The 18348-nt window shown below is 37.6% G+C and overlaps 1 protein-coding gene across 1 annotated transcript in view; it reads right to left on the bottom strand.

Annotated features, from left to right (window-relative positions):
• ACBD6 (acyl-CoA binding domain containing 6) overlaps window positions 1–18348 on the bottom strand; it is a 223215-nt gene that overhangs the window by 113763 nt on the left and 91104 nt on the right. Inside the window, exon 6 of the mRNA XM_024758827.1 lies at window positions 12698–12787. Within this exon, the coding sequence (XP_024614595.1) occupies window positions 12698–12787 (90 nt within the window). The remainder of the gene's footprint in view (window positions 1–12697; window positions 12788–18348) is intronic.

Genomic DNA, 18348 nt, shown 5'->3' with positions numbered 1-18348 from the left:
GGATAGGAGAAAGAATTATTCAAAGTTAGTCTTTTGCATTTTTTGAGTTTTCTTTCCTTTGTATATATACGAACTACTAAAAAAAAAATCAGTGAAATATATATGGCTTAAGGTTATGAGTTTGACCTATGACTCGAAGCTAGGGAACTGGCCCAAGAAGAACGCACACATGTCTAACGGGGAAAGAAGTATTTATTCTAATAAAATAACAAGGATACCCCAAAGGTTCTGGTAAATGCTTTGGTCTTTTCTGGTTGTCATGATATATTTTTTCTAACATTTTGTCAACTTCTTTATAAGCTGATATTCCTTTGTTTAATATTTACTGAGCACTGACTATATGTCAGACATACGAGGCACTGGTCATACAAGCATACTCTGGTACCTGTATATGGTGGTGCTGAGGACGTAAACAGTGAATTACAAAACAAGGTGACTGCACTGTGGTAGCTCTTTGATGAGCTTAAGAACAGGGAGCTATATAAGTGGGGGTGTCTATCTGGTCAGAGTGAAGGAAGGCTTCCTGGAGGAAATGATGTGTAAACTGAGGCCTAGGAGGGAGAACAAAGGAGACAGAAAACAGTATCTAAGAAGACCAACAGGAGGACCTTCAAAACAGCAGAGGAGTTAGATGTGGAGATCACCTTCCTCCTCACAAATACATCAAAAATACATTTACATGTGGAACAACTCCTAAAGAACACCTACTGAATGCTGGCAGGAGGCCTAAGACTTCCCAATAGGCAAGAACTCCCCACGTACATGGGTAGGGCAAAAGAAAAAAGAAAAAACAGAGACAAAAGAATAGGGACAGGACCTGCAACTCTGGGAGGGAGCTGTGAAGGAGGAAATACTTCCACACACTAGGAAGTCCCTTCACTGGCAGAGATGGGGAGTGGGTGGGGGGGAAGCTTCGGAGCCATGGAGGAGAGCGCAGCAAGAGGGGTACAGAGGGCAAAGCGGAGAGATTCCCGCATGGAGGATCGGTGCCGACCAGCACTCACCAGCCCGAGAGGCTTGTCTGCTCATAAGCCGGGGTGGGCGGGGGCTGGGAGCTGAGGCTCAGGCTTCAGAGGTCAGATACCAGGGTGAGGACTGGGATTGGCTGCGTGAACACAGCCTGAAAGGGGCTTATGCACCACAGCTGGCTGAGAGGGAGTTCGGGAAAAAATTCTGGACCTAAGAGGCAAGAGACCATTGTTTCAGGGTGCACGAGGAGAAGGGATTCAGAGCACTGCCTAAATAAGCTTCAGAGATGGGTGCAAGCTGTGGCTATCAGTGTGGACACCAGAGACGGGCATGAAATGCTAAGGCTGCTGCTGCAGCCACCAAGAAGCCTGTGTGCAAGCACAGGTCACTATCCACACCTCCCCACCTGGGAACTGTGCATCCCGTCACTGCCAGGGTCCCGTGATCCAGGGACAACTTCCCCAGGAGAACACACGGCACACCTCAGGCTGTGGCAATGTCACACCAGCCTCTGCCACTGCAGGCTCACCTCGTATTCTGTACCCCTCCCTCACCCAGGCCTGCGTGAGCCAGAGCCCCCTAATCAGCTTCTCCTTTAACCCCCGCCTTTCTGGGTGAAGAAGAGACACCCTCAGGCAACCTACATGCAGAGGCAGGGCCAAAACCAAAGCTGAACCCCAGGAGCTGTGCGAACAAAGAAGAGAAAGGGAAATCTCTCCCAGCAGCCTCAGGAGCAGCAGATTAAATCTCCACAATCAACTTGATCTCCCTGCATCTGTGGAACACTTGAATAGACAATGATCACCCCAAAATTGAGGCAGCAGACTTTGGGAGCAACTGCAGACTTGGGGTTTGCTGTATGAGACTGACTACTTTCTGATTTATATGTTTATCTTAGTTTAGTTTTTAGTGCTTGTTATCATTGGTGGATTTGTTTATTGGTTTGGTTGCTCTCTTTTTTTAATTACTTTTTTAATAATTAAAAAAAATTTTTCATTTTAATACCTTTATTTTATTTTATTCTATTTTTTTCTCCCTTTTCTTCTGAGCCATGTGTCTGACAGGATCTCAGTGCTCCAGCTGGGTGTCAGGCCTGAGCCTCGGAAGTGGGAGAGCCAAGTTCAGGACACTGGACCACCAGAGACCTCCCGGCCCCATGTAATATCAATCGGCGAGAGCTGTCCCAGAGAGCTCCACCTCAACGCTAAGACCCAGCTCCACTCAACAACCAGCAAGCTCCAGTGCTGGACACCCCATGCCAAACAACTAGCAAGACAGGAACACAACCCCAAACATTAGCAGAGAGGCTGCCTAAAATCATAGTAAGTTCACAGACACCCCAAAACACACCACAGAACTCAGTCCTGCCCACCAGAAAGAAAAGATCCAGCCTCATCCACCAGAACACGGGCACTAGTCCCCTCCACCAGGAAGCCTCCACAACCCACTGAACCAACCTTACCTACTGGGGGCAGACACCAAAAACAATGGGAACTACGAACCTGCAGCCTGTGAAAAGGAGACCCCAAACACAGTAAGTTAAGCAAAATGGGAAGACAGAGAAATACGCAGCAGATGAAGGAGCAAGGTAAAAACCCACCAGACCAAACAAATGAAGATGAAACAGGCAGTCTACCTAAAAAAGAATTCAGAGTAATGACAGTAAACATAATCCAATATCTTGGAAATAGAATGGAGAAAATACAAGAAATGTTTAACAAGGATATAGAAGAACTAAAGAGCAAACAAACAATGATGAACAAGATAATAAATGAAATTAAAAATTCTCTAGAAGGAATCAATAGCAGAATAACTGAGGCAGAAAAACGGATAAGTGACCTTGAAGATAAAACAGTGGAAATAACTACCACAGAGCAGAATAAAGAAAAAAGAATGAAAAGAATTGAGGACAGTCTCAGATACCTCTGGGACAACATTAATCGCACCAACATTCAAATTATAGGGGTCCCTGCCAAGTTCAGGACACTGGACCACCAGAGACCTCCCGGCCCCATGTAATATCAATCGGCGAGAGCTGTCCCAGAGAGCTCCACCTCAACGCTAAGACCCAGCTCCACTCAACAACCAGCAAGCTCCAGTGCTGGACACCCCATGCCAAACAACTAGCAAGTGAGTGGCATGACATATTTAAAATGATGAAAGGGAAAAACCTACAACCAAGATTACTCTACCCAGCAAGGATCTCACTCAGATTTGACAGAGAAATTAAAACCTTTACAGACAAGCAAAAGCTCAGAGAATTCAGCACCACCAAACCAGCTTTACAACAAATGTTAAAGGAACTTCTCTAGGCAGGAAACACAAGAGAAGGAAAGGACCTACAATAACAAACCCAAAACAATTAAGAAAATGGTAAAGGAACATACATATAGATAATTACCTTAAATATAAATGGTTTAACGCTCCAACTGAAAGACCCAAACAGGCTGAATGGATACAAAAACAAGACCCATATATATGCTGTCTACAAGAGACCCACTTCAACCTAGGGACACATACAGACTGAAAGTCTGAAGGGATGGAAAAAGATATTCCATGCAAATGGAAATCAAAAGAAAGCTCGAGTAGCAATTCTCATATCAGACAAAATACACTTTAAAAACTATTACAGGAGACAAAGAAGGACACTAAATAATGATCAAGGAATCAATCCAAGAAAAAAATGTAACAGTTGTAAATATTTACGCACCCAACGTAGGAGCACCTCAATACATAAGGCAAAAAATGCTAACAGCCACAAAAGGGGAAATCAAGAGTAACACAATAATAGCAGGGACTTTAACACCCCACTTTCACCAATGGACAGATCAACGAAAATGAAAATTAATAAGGAAACACAAGCTTTAAATGACACATTAAACAAGATGGACCTAACTGATATTTATAGGACATTTCATTAAAAACAACAGAATACACTTTTTTCTTAAGTGTTCATGAAACATTTTCCAGGATAGATCATATCTTGGGTCACAAATCAAGCCTTGGTAAATTTAAGAAAATTGAAATCGTATCAAGTATCCTTCCCGACCACAACGCTATGAGCCTAGATATCAGTTACAGAAAAAAAATGTTAAAAAAAAGAGGAGCTTCCCTGGTGGTGCACCAGTTGAGAGTCCGCCTGCCAATGCAGGGGACACGGGTTCGTGCCCCAGTCCGGGAAGATCCCATATGCTGCGCAGCAACTGGGCCCATGGGCCATGGCCACTGGGCCGGTGCGACATGGGAGGGGCTGCAGCAGTGAGAGGACTGCGTACCACAAAAAAAAAAAAAAAAAATACACATGGAGGCGAAACAACACGCTACTAAATAACCAAGAGATCACTGAAGAAACCAAAGAGGAAATCAAAAAATGACAATGAAAACACGATGACCCAAAACCTATGGGATGCAGCAAAAGCAGTTCTAAGAGGGACGTTCATAGCAATACAATCCTACCTCAATAAACAAGAAACATCTCAAACAACCTAACCTTACACCTAAAGCAATTAGAGAAAGAAGACCAAAAAATCCCCAAAGTTAGCAGAAGGAAAGAAATCATAAAGATCAGATCAGAAATAAATGAAAGAGAAATGTAGGCAATGATAGCAAAAATCAATAAAACTAAAAGCTGGTTCTTTGAGAAGATAAACAAAATTGATAAACCATTAGCCAGATGCATGAAATGAAAAAGGGAGAAGACAAATCAACAGAATTAGAAATGAAAAAGGAGAAGTAACAACTGACACTGCAGAAATACAAAGGACCATGAGAGATTACTAAAAGCATCTATATGCCAATAAAATGGACAATCTGGAAGAAATGGACATATTAGTAGAAAAGCACAACCTTCCAGGACTGAACCCGGAAGAAATAGAAAATGTAAACAGACCAATCACAAGCACTGAAATTGAAACTGTGATTAAATATCTTCCAATAAAGAAAAGCCCAGGACCAGACGGCTTCACAGGTGGATTCTATCAAACATTTACAAAAGAGTTAAGACCTATTCTTCTCAAACTCTTCCAAAATATAGCAGAGGGAGGAACACTCCCAAAGTCCTTCTACGAGGCCACCATCATGCTGATACCAAAGCCAGACAAAAATGTTACAAAAAAAGAAAACTACAGGCCAGTATCACTAATGAACATAGATGTGAAAATCCTCAACAAAATACTAGCAAACAGAATACAGAAGCACATTAAAAGGATCATATACCATGATAAAGTGGGGGTTATCCCAGGAATGCAAGGATTCTTGAATATATGCAAATCAATGTGATACACCATATTAACAAACTGAAGAATAAAAACCATATGATAATCTCAACAGATGCAGAAAAAGCTTTCAAAAAATTCAACACCCATTTATGATAAAAACTCTCCAAAAGTAGGCATAGAGGGAACTTACCTCAACATTTTATAAAGGCCATATATGACAAACCCACAGCCAACATCACTCTCAATGGTGAAAAACTGAAACCATTTCCACTCTCATCAGGAACAAGACAAGGCTGCCCATTCTCACCACTATTATTCAACATAGTTTTAGAAGTTTTAGCCACAGCAATCAGAGACAAAAAAGAAATAAAAGGAATCCAAATCAGAAAAGAAGACGTGAAACTGTCACTGTTTGCAGATGACATAATACTATACATAGAGAATCCTAAAGATGCTACCAGAAAACTACTAGAGCTAATCAATGAATCTGGTAAAGTAGCAGTATACAAAATTAATGCACAGAAATCTCTTGCACTCCTATACACTAGTGATGAAAAAACTGAAACTGAAATTAAGGAAACACTCCCACTTACCACTGCAACAAAAAGAATAAAAAACCTAGGAATAAACCTACCTAAGCAGACAAAAGACCTGTATGCAAAAAACTATAAGACACTGATGAAAGAAATTAAAGATGATACCAACAGATGGAGAGATATACCATGTTCTTGGATTGGAAGAATCAACATTGTGAAAATGACTATACTACCCAAAGCAATCTACAGATTCAATGCAATCACTATCAAACTACCAATGGCATTTTTCAGAGAACTAGAACAAAAAATGTCACAATTTGTATGGAAACATAAACGACCTCGAACAGCCAAAGCAATCTTGAGAAAGAAAAACGGAGCTGGAGGAATCAGGCTCCCTGACTTCAGACTATACTACAAAGCTACAGTAATCAAGACAGTATGGTACTGGCACAAAAACAGAAAGATAGGTCAATGGAACAGGATAGAAAGCCCAGAGATAAACCCATGCACATATGGTCACCTTATCTTTGATAAAGGAGGCAAGAATATATAATGGAGAAAAGACAGCCTCTTGAATAAGTGGTGCTGGGAAAACTGGATAGCTACATGTAAAAGAATGAAATTAGAACACTCCCTAACACCGTACACAAAAATAAACTCAAAATGGATTAAAGACCTAAATGTAAGGCCAGACACTATATAAAACTCTTAGAGGAAAACATAGGCAGAACACTCTGTGACATATATCACAGCAAGATCCTTTTTGACCCACCTCCTAGAGAAATGGAAGTACAAACAAAAATAAACAAATGGGACCTAATGAAACTTAAAAGCTTTCGACAGCAAAGGAAACCATAAACAAGACGAAAAGACAACCCTCAGAATGGGAGAAAATATTTGCAAACGAAGCAACTGACAAAGGATTAATCTCCAAAATATACAAGCAGCTCATGCATCTCAATATCAAAAAAACAAACAACCCAATGCCAAAATAGGCAGAAGACCTAACTATACATTTCTTCCAAGAAGATATACAGACTGCCAACAAACACATAAAAGGATGCTCAACATCACTAATTAATAGAGAAATGCAAATCAGAACTACAATGAGGTATCACCTCACACCAGTCAGAATGGCCATCATCAAAAAAACCTATAAACAATAAATGCTGGAGAGGGTGTGGAGAAAAGGGAACACTCTTGCACTGTTAGTGGGAATGTAAATTGATACTGTTCTCTATGGAGAACAGTATGGAGGTTCCTTAAAAAACTACAAATAGAACTACCATATCACCCAGCAATCCCACTACTGTGCTTATACCCTGAGAAAACCATAATTCAAAAAGAGTCATGTACCAAAATGTTCATTGCAGTACTATTTACAATAGCCAGGACATGGAAGCAACCTAAGTGTCCACTGACAGATGAATGGGTAAAGAAGATGTGACTCATATATACAATGGAATACTACTCAGCCATAAAAAGAAATGAAATTGAGTTATTTGTAGTGAGGTGGACGGACCTAGAGTCTGTCATACAGAATGAAGTAAGTCAGAAAGAGAAAAACAAATACTGTATGCTAACAGATACATATGGAATCTAAAAAGGTTCTGAAGAACCTAGGGGCAGGACAGGAATAAAGATGCAGACGTAGAAAATAGACTTGAGGACACGGGAAGGGGAAGGATAAGCCGGGACGAAGTGAGAGAGTGGCACTGACACATATACACTACGAAATGTAAAATACATAGCTAGTGGGAAGCAGCTGCATAGAACAGGTAGATCAGGTTGGTGCTTTGTGACCATCTAGAGGGGTGAGATAGGGAGGGTGGGAGGGAGGCTGAAGAGGGAGGGGATATGGGGATATATGTATACATATAGCTGACTCACTTTGTTATACAGCACAAACTAACACAACAATGTAAAGCAATTACACTCCTATAAAGATGTTCAAAAAAAAAAAAAGGCGGCCAACAGGTGAGCAGCATGTCAAGTTCTTCAGAACCAGTGGAACTCAGCATACCATAAGCTAGGAGTGTGCTGAGAAATAAGTGGAGAGGTAAGCAAGGTCCAGATCATGAAGGGTTTTATAGGGCAAATTAAATTTAGATTTTACCTTAGAATAATAAAAGTAAACAAGAGAACATATGAAAATTAGCATTTCATTCTTTTTTTCCCCAATTTATTTATTTATTTTTGGCTGTGTTGGGTCTTCATTGCAGTGCATGGGCTTCTCATTGCGGTGGCTTCTCTTATTGCGGAGCACGGGCTCTAGAGCGCAGGCTCAGTAGTTGCGGCGCACGGGCTCAGTTGCTCCGCGGCATGTGGGATCTTCCCGGACCAGGGCTCGAACCCGTGTCCCATGCATTGGCAGGCAGATTCTCAATCTCTGCGCCACCAGGGAAGCCCCTGAAAATTAGCATTTTAGAAAGAATCTCCAGATGAAAAGTGGGAAATGTATCGAAGGACATCAAGATTAGAAGCAGGGATATAGTTGTGAGCTGCTGAAATAATTTAATAAGCTTAAACTAGTGTGTTGGCAATGCTGAAATAGAGAAGTGGATAGATTTGAGGTACACTTAGCAGGCAGAACCTATAGGACTTCAGTGGTGTGAAAATGAGAGAAGAATAAAGGATGAGTCCTGGAGCACTGGGTGGATGCTGATGCCAATTACGGGGGGGCGGGGGTGGTGGCTGTTGAGAGATGGTAAGTTCAGTGTTTGTTAGACACTGTGCATTTGAAGTGTCTGAGGGGTGTCCAAGAAATATATGTTGCTGCAGCTACTGGCTGAGAGACAGGTTGGCGATAAAGAGGTCTTCTATTTTGTCTGTGAAATAAGGGAAAATGTGAGAATAAGAAAGACCATAAGACTTGCCAGTCAAAATTAAAGATGGATACCATGATTTATGATAATATCCAGGCTGAGTAATTTTTTTTTCTAGCTTTGCCCAGACCCAGAGTATAGATGTATAGAAGGCAGGCAACTGTAATCAGAATTAGCGTTTTGCCAGGTGGCTACCATAGTTGAAAAACAGGGAATGGGAATGAAGATGAGGATAATTGCATGAGAGTGGACAAAATGAACTAAAATGGGAGAAGGCAGATCAGTCAAGGGACTCAGGATTTCCATAAAGTCAAATAAGAGATTTAGAGTGAAATGAATTGGAGAGTATAATTAGAACTGAAAATTTCAGACTTGATGAAAAGTTCAGGGTGAGCCCAGGAGGCCGAGGGGACTAAAGTGGAAGGGATATGCCAACAAATATTACGTAAAGGAAAAGCATTTTGTATCTGTCTTTAGTATAATTTATACTAAATTAAAAAGCAAACTCCTAAATAAGACAAGGATGCCCACTTTTACTACTTTTATTCAACACAGTACTAGAAGGTCTAGTCAGAGCAGTTAGGCAAGAAAATGAAATAAAAGGCATCCAAGTTGGAAAGGAAGAAGTAAAATTACCTCTGTTCATAGAGAACATATCTTATATGTAGAAAACCCTTAAGATTCCACAAAAAGCTGTTAGAACTAATAAGCAAATTCAGCCAAGTTGCAGGATAAAAAATCAACACACAAAAATCACTTGCATTTCTAAACACTAACAATGAATAATCAAAAAAAGAAATTTAGAAAATAGCTTCATTTACAATAGTGTCAAAAAAGAATAAAATACTCAGGAATAAACTAAACCAAGGAGGCAAACGTACTGTATACTGAAAATTATAAAACAATGCTGAAAGAAATTAGAGACACAAAAAAAGGCCATTCCATGGATTGGAAGACTTACCATTGTTAAGATGACAATACAGGTATCTCGTGCTTTTCAAAAGTCTGCTTTATGCCACTTCACTTTTACTAAAGACCTACATTAGTACCTGTTTTTGCTAACCGAAAGAAATCTGAAGACGATTTTTGCTTTTACAAAAAAAGGTGAAAAGCAAAATCAGTGCTCGCCCTTTGTTTTGCAGCTGGCTACTGTAGAGGCAGCGCGCACCCTGAGCACTAAGAGCGGCACCATCTAGCCCCTTCTCCAGGAACTACACTGTGCACTATCTCAGCACGAAGCCACCATAACTTTTAACTGTGTGAGCGTCTGTGCTTTATCTCAGTTTACTTTGTGCGTTCGTTAGCAAGATGTGTCCTAAGGTAACTGCTTCTTTGCTTTACATCATTTTGGCTTACAAAAGGTTTCGTAGGAATGATTTACTTTCAGAGAGCAAGGGAAACCTGTACTCCCCAAATCGATCTATAGATTCAATGCAACCTCCATCAAAACCCCAATGACTTTTTCATAGAATTAGAAAAATCCATCCTAAAATTCATATGGAAACTTAAGGGACCCAGAATAGCCAAAACCATCTTGAAAAAGAAAAGCAAGTTGGAAGTCTCACACTTCCTGATTTCAAAAACTACTACAAAGCTACAGTAATCAAACCAGGGTAGTAGTGGCATAAAGACAGACATACAGACCAATGGAATAGAATAGAGATCCCAAACTCTTGCATATATGGTCAAGTGATTTTTGACAAGGGGTGTCAGGACCATTCAGTGAAGAAAAGACAGCCTTTCAATAAATGGCGCTAGGAAAACTGAATATCCACATGCAAAAAAATGAAGCTGGACCCTTACGTTACCTTTTACTTGGGTCAAAAAACAAAGCTAAAATTATAAAGCTCTTAAAACCTGGGAAAAAGCTTCATGGCGTGGCATTTTGCAATGATTTCTTCGATATGACACCAAAAACACAGGCAACAAAAGGAAAAATACATAAGTTGAACTTCATCAAAATTTTAAACTATTGTGCATCAAAGGACCCTATTATCAGCAGAGTGAAAGAAAACCCAAAGAATGGGAGAAAATATTTGTAAACCATGCATCTGATAAGGGGGTGATATCCAGACTATATAAAGACTTCTTACAGCTTAACAACAAAAAAACCCCAAACAACCCAATTAAAGAATGGGCAAAGGACATGAACAGACATTTCTCCAAAGAAGATATACAAATGGCCAAAACTGATTGTTCAACATTAATAATGTTCAACATCATTAATCATTATGGAAGTGAAATTAAAACCACAATGAGATACCACTTCATACCCACCAGGATGGCTAATATCAGAAATACAGAAAATAACAAGTGTTGGTAAGGATTTGGAGAAACTGGAACAATTGTGCATTGTTGATGGGAAGGTAGAATGGTGCAGCCACTGTGGAAATGGTATGGTGATTCTTCAAAACATTAAATGAAGAATTACCATATGATCCAGCAATTCCACTTCTGGGTATATACTCAAAAGAAGTGAAAGCAAAGATTCAAACAGTCATTTGTTAGCCATATTCATAGAAGTATTAATCACAACAGCTGAAAGATGAAAGTCACCTAAGTGTCTGCAGATGGATATCTGGATAAACAAAATATGGTATACACATACAATGCAACATTATTTAGTTTTAAAAAGGAAAGAAATTCTGACACATGCTACATCAGGGACGAACCTTGAAGACATTATGCTAAGCGAAATAAGCCAGTCACAAAAGGACAAATATTGTACAATTCTACTTGTATGAGGTGTCTAGAGTAGTCATATTCATGAAGAGAGAAAGTAGAATGGTGGCTGCCAGGGGCTGAGGGGGTGGGGTGGGGAATGGGGAGCTAGTTATGAGTACAGAGTTTCAATTGGAGAAGATGAAAAGGTTCTAGAGATGAATGGTGGTGATGGTTAAACACCGTAAAAGTAGTTAATGCCACAGAACTGTACACTTAAAATGGTTAAAGTGGTAAGTTTTATGTTATATATATTTTGCCACAGTCAAAAAAAAAAAGAGAAAAAAAGAAAGAAAGAAAATTTCGGGGTAAATCTTAATGACCTTGGATTTGGCAAAGGTTTCTTAGGTATGATGCCAAAAGCACAACCAACAAAAGGAAATAGATACACTGGACTTCATCAAAATTAAAAACTTTACATGCACCAAAGGGCACTATTAAGAAAGCGAAAAGACAGCCCACGAAAAGGGAGAAGATATCTGCAAATCATACATCTGATAATGCTCTAATGTCCAGAATATATATAAAGAATTTTTAGATCTTAAATATAAAAGACAACTCAGTTTAAAAAGGGGTGAAACACTTAAATAGACATTTTTCCAAAGAAGACATATAAACTGTCAACAAGTACATGAAAAGATACTCAGCATCATTAGTCATTAGGGAAATGCAAATCAAATCCATACCATGATGAGATATCACTTCATGCCCATTAGAATGGCTAATGAACAGAAAAATAATGCGTATTGGCGAAGAAGTGGAAAAACTGGAACACTCATGAACTGCTGGTGGGAATGTAAAATGGTGTAGCTCCTGTGGAAAAGTTTGGAGGTTCCTCAAAAAGTTAAACATCAAATTACCATATAACTTAAATTCTCCTCCTAGGTACAGAACCAAAAGAACTGAAAACAAGTGTTTAAACAAAAACATGTACACAAATTGTTCACCGCAATTATTCACAACTGCCAAAGGGTGGAAACAACCCAACTGCTCATCAACTGATGAATTGATAAAATGTGGTCTATCCATACAACGGAATATTATTTAGCCACAAAAAGGAATGAAGTACTGTTACATGTTACAACATGGATAATCCTTGAAAATATGCCAAGTGAAAGAAGCCAGAAACAAAGGCCACATATTTTATGACTCCATTTATATGAAATATCTAGAAGAGGCAAATCCACTGAGAAAGCAGATTAGTTGTTGCTAAGGTCTGGAGTGAGGGGGAAATAGGGAGTGACCGCTTAATGGGTACCAAGCGTACTGCTGGGGTGATGAAAATGCTGCAGGACAAGACAGTAGTGATGGTTGCACATTGTTAAATGCCACTCGACTGTACACTTTAAAATTGTTAATATGGTAAATTTTATCTTATGTGGATTTTACCCCAATTTTTTTTAAAAAGCTCCCTTTTCATCACTCTTACCTGACAGTTAATATCAGCTCTATGTTGTAGCAGGACTGTGACTAGTTCCTTATGTCCTCGATCACAAGCCCAATGGAGTAGAGCTCTGCCCTAAAAACACAGAAAAAGATAAATGAATTTGTTAATCCAGTGTGGGACCATATAAAAGATATAAGGCCTGAAGAAAGACAGAGTAATATGCAAAAATGTAGATTAACTATTCTAAGAATGATTGATATAAAATGTTCTATGGGAAAATCAGCAGACTGGAAATCAATAGAAAGTCCTGAGTTCTACTTCTGGAATCTGTTCTGTACTAGCCCAGTGACTTTCTTCAGCCTGAACAGCTTCCTCACCCACAGCGTGGGGGTAACACTAACAACAATAATACCGATAACATTTGTTGAATGAATGAGTTACAAAATAATGCTTTGTAAATTTGAAAGTACTCTATAAAAGTCGGAGATAGTTTTAAATTATGTCCACTTCTGGTGAAAAAAATCCTATGGATAAAAAAAAAAAGTACTTAAACCTAGGTAGAGATCATAATCTAAATGCAGTTTATCTAAATTTACTCGTTTATTCCTTAAAATGTAAGAAAATTTAATCACTTTGAAACTAAGCATTTCCTCTTCATATCCCAAATTTACACCCTGAAATATCCCCAAAACATTAGTAAAGTCTGCTAGTGTTTGTCTTCAAATGCTGACTGTGAAAGCCACTTGTAAAACAGAATAGATATTAACTGTCAGGAGACAAAAGTACTAAATATGAAACATTAATTTTAACTGTTGTCTACCAAGGATGAACGGTTACTCTCAATGTGTTAATTCTTTTCTCCACTGTCAGACATCTTGGTTTAGTTAATGAAAGGAGCCTACTCAGTCCAAAGAATAAACAAAACCCCCAAAGCTAAGGGCTTTTCTGAAGAAATGAGTGATGTATGGCTTAACACTACTTTTTTCAGGGTGGTAGTGATGTCATTTTTTAAAGAATGGAATGTTTTTCCAAATTAAGTTGAAATCCCTGCTTTATGTCATTTTAGAAAAGATTTAAGCAGATATAAGCTGGGACAAAGATGACTTTAAAGTAAAAAGCACTTTTCAAGAAAGCTTTTCTAAACTCACACACTTCACCTTACAGACTCTCTTCACATACCTATTAGTTCAACTAATCAAACCAGGAACTATTCTTGAAACAAACAAAAAGTAAGACAACTTCTTCCTTACAAATTGTCCTTTTCTTTTTCTTTCATTTGCTCAATTTATTTTTACTTACCTGTGAATATCTGTTTTGCAATAGGCTTACACAAAATCCAAAGAGGAAGGGAAGCAAAACATTTTAAAACGTGGGCAAATCATTCACAGTTTATTGTAACAGCAAAACTACTTTGCTCAGAGCCCACTAAAAAATTTTTAAATGGAGACAATTCTGAAAGCCAAGTAAAAAATGTATTGTGGAGTAGAGAATAGAGTTGCCTATGTTAAATGTTCTCCAGCTCTAATGTGTACTGATTTAGTGTTACTAGAGCACTAATTTCAAAACCCTCTATACGAACAGACAGATATTCTAATTAGATGCTCAGAACTAATACCAATGTATAAAATATTTTATAGTTCAATGTAATCGTTTCACAGCTTTTACATTAAAATAATCAGATAAAATGTCAAAGTCTGTATCATTCTCAGTTCTAATTTTAACTGTACATTTTATGGCTATTATGTTAAATTATTAACAAGAATTACTACATAGTTAAAATGATGCCTGATAGACTTATACAGGGAACCTACCAGAAGTATCTAATAGTTAAGTAAGAAAACATAATATTTATATATCTAGTATTTTTACTACAAGATGTACAGATAATTTCTATTTCTCAACCAGATTCCTGATTTCTCCTTAGGTTTAACCCAATAGGGTTACATAGACTAATGCTAAATTATAAATCCTTAGCTGTTTCGGTGGGAAAGCAGAGAAGCAACGCATTTTATTGTTAATGGGGAGTTACATTTTAAATTTCCCATATGTGGTGCCAAAAATTTACTTTAGACGAAACACCTATGACTGGACCTCAGTAGTGATTTTCACTTTGGATATATTTTCTAGAAGGGTGGCACTTGTATAGCAATGTTTTAAGGAGGATGATGTGCTCTCAGACATTTACACTATGCTTTTTAACAGGTTTTCTGACCTGCAATGTAATTAATTTTTGTAACACATTATTTTAATGGTACACTAATTAACCTTGAATTAGAATGAATTCTCTGATAATGACTTTCTGCAGAAGGGCTGAAGATAGCTACATTAAGACCACCTAATGATTAATATTTTTATGCAGCATTAAGAAGTTCAAAAACAAGAGCAGGATTAAACATACTTGTAAATAAGCATAGATAAAGTAAATCAGGCTTTGGAATTTTTGCCTTCAAATATCCTGCATTTAAATGAACAAAGATCAGCACAACCAGGTATCTGAATAACTCTTTACTTCTTCAAATTGTAGAGTTCCTGTAAACATACTCTAAGGTTATTAGTTCAAGTAATAAATAACCAGTAATTTGCAGAGAAGATATCTGCATATCTATCTATATCTATCTATCTATAGATATCTGCATATCCATCTATAGATATCTATCTACCTATAGATATCTGCATATCTATCTATCTATCCTCATAACCCCTACTGATAAAATCCGTAAATAACACCTGTGGTTTCTCTCCTTTCTCTTTGTTAACCATAAACATATATGGACCAATATAATGCAATTATTAAATTTACTAAATTAGTTTAGATACAGGATTCCATAATTTCTCTTCCAGAAGGAAAACCATCAATTAGGTGCACATTAAATTTATATTTGCTTAAAGATTTTATACAAACTTATGAGATACTTTACCTATTTTTAGACATAATTGTTTTATCTTCTATGAATGATATAATCTCTTACAAATTTTCAAGTTAAATTTATTTTTACTGTTACCACAAAAGCTGATGATTGTTTGTCTGCTTCTAGTTTTAATAACTTCTGAAAGAATATCGCAGAACTATTTGGGACATTTGTGGGGAAAGCCATTATTAAAAGGAATCTTTGTTAGGTCAGCAGAAAACCACAAGCACTGTTTGGAGAGCTCTGGATAAATTCTGGAATTCAAATACAGTAAAACATAGCAGGGAAGAAAGAGTTCCCATCTGTTAACCAAGGGTGCAAATACCGTCTTACCTCAGACAGATGAATGACTCTAAAGTGCTTGGAAAGTGCAGGGTGGCAGCTAACCTATTAAGTGGTATTACTTTCATACCTTCTGGAAAATACAGAGTGAGTCTTAATATTTTATATGCTTCTTTGATATCCTTGGTTACTTGTTCTTAAACCATGCAGAATTTTTAAAAATTAGGTTTCTCCTGGATATCACAAATTAAATGAAAAGAGATGGTATTATAAAATGACTCGATGTTCTTAGGGTATTTTGAGAACAGATACAAACAAAGCATGTACACCATACATACAGTAGACAAAAACATGGCAAAGTTGGTATGTTTAAATTTGTTAAGAGTTGCCATTTTATCAAAGATGGTATGGTATAGTACTGTCTAATTACTAAGTGAAATACTGCAAATAGGTTGACTTGAATTTCTCTCTCCAAAAAATTGGGTTTCAATTTACAATTGATTGACTTCAGCTACCAATAACCTGTAGTGTCCCTGCCTCCTCTCTCCTATCCCTATCTTCTACCCTTTGCTGCTGCCATTGTAGCAGCTGGCTACAGTGAGAACTCCCCCACCTGCAACCACCAGAAACTACACAAAGCCTCCTACCTCCACCCACCTCTCATTAGTGAACCAACAACGTTCTTTCAAAAACTCAGACAGCAGTAGGACTGGGTGGCAGTTTATGATCGCAAGATGTGGCTAGCATGGAAGCTAATACACATTTAAAATAAGTGAATACTTGATCTCCTTCACTGGCTAAGATCTAAGGTAAAAGGAAATGGTATTGCTGAGCTATCAGGGAATTCAGAAGGATTTTAAATACACTACTTTAGAAACTCCCTTTATAAGCATTTACTAAGCCATAATGTTAGTAACTAAAGGGTTATGGAGTAAGCAAGGGAGATATTACTTCATCCTGTATAAAATAATAAGTAATCCAGTGATAATAATAAGGTAGCCAGGTGTCCATCAGAAGATAATGGATAAATACACTACGATGAATTCATCTTCATACAATGGAATATTAGTCAGCAATATAAAGGAAGAATACTGATCTATACGACAATATCAATGAACTTCAAAAACACTATGCTAAATGAAAGAAGCCTTACACAAAAAAGTACATATTATGATTCCATCTATATAAAGTTCTAGAACAGGCAAAACCAATCTATGGTAGAAGAATTATCAGAACAGTGGTTACCTTTGTACGATTAGGAGAAAGAACCACCTGGGATGGGGCATGAGGGAATTTTCTGGGGTGACAGTAATGTTCTATATCTTGACAGGAGTTTTGGTTACACAGGTATGTGCATTTGTCAAAGTTAATTGAACGTGCACTTCAGATTTGTGCATTTCATTGTATATATACACGTTACCTTAAAAGAAGAACCAAACTAATACTGAACTCTAGTTAATGATAGGTATGCTGAAGCATTTAGAAGAAAATTTATTGTCTATAAAATACTCTGAAATGCATCAAAAACATAGATCAATTGATGGATGGAGAAACGGCTAGATATTGATAAAGCAAACAGTAAAATAACTAGTGGTAGAATCTAGTGGTAGGGATATAGATGTTCACTGTAAAATTCTTTCAACTTTCCTGTATGTTTACAAATTTTCATAATAAAGTGTTGGAAAAAAACAAACAAAAATTTGCACACCCACATTCACAGCCGCATTATTCACAATAGCCAAAATATGAAAGCAACCCAACTGTCCACAGATGGATATTTAGATAAACAAAATGCAGTATATACATACAAATATCATTCATTTTTAAAAAGGAAGGAAACTTTGACATGTTATAACATGGATGAACCTTGAAGATATTATGCTAACTGAAATAAGCCAGTCTCCAGAGAGCTTGTGTATGATTGTATGATTCCATTTACACGAAATACCTAGAGTAGTCAGATTCATAGACACAGAAAGTAGAATGGTGGCTGCAAGGGGCTGTGGGAAGGGGAGGAATGAGGAGTTAGTGTTTAATAGGTCCGGAATTTCAGTTGGGGAAGATGAAAAAGTTCTGGAGATAAAACAGTGGTGATGGTTAAACAATGTAAAAGTACTTAATGACACAGAACTGTACACCTGAAAATGGTTAAATCTGTGAATTTTGTTATGTATATTTTACCATGATAAAACATTCCAAAAAGAAGTATGCTGCCAAAGCTCATAAGATTTAAATGACTTTCACTATTTTCTCATTTTGCATTAAGTACGAGTTTCTGGTGTAAAGTATTACCATAGGCTTGATTTTTAAATGGTGCTGCCTGTATTAATACAAATGAGCATAATTTGACAGTTTAGAATGCATTTCTCAATTATTAGTGTGAATAAAGTTCCTTCAAATTAATATGTTAATCAACTACATAACCAAACTAACATATACTCAAGTGTAGAAAGTTATTTAAGAGGATGCGTTTTTTCCTTCCTTTCTTAAATAGAAGCATAA

The sequence above is a fragment of the Neophocaena asiaeorientalis genome, unplaced genomic scaffold, assembly GCF_003031525.2.
Source record: "Neophocaena asiaeorientalis asiaeorientalis breed wild unplaced genomic scaffold, Neophocaena_asiaeorientalis_V1.1 scaffold182, whole genome shotgun sequence".
In the NCBI taxonomy this organism is placed as follows: domain Eukaryota; kingdom Metazoa; phylum Chordata; class Mammalia; order Artiodactyla; family Phocoenidae; genus Neophocaena; species Neophocaena asiaeorientalis.
Note: the sequence above shows the minus strand (reverse complement) of the source record. Positions and strands in the feature narration are given on the sequence as shown.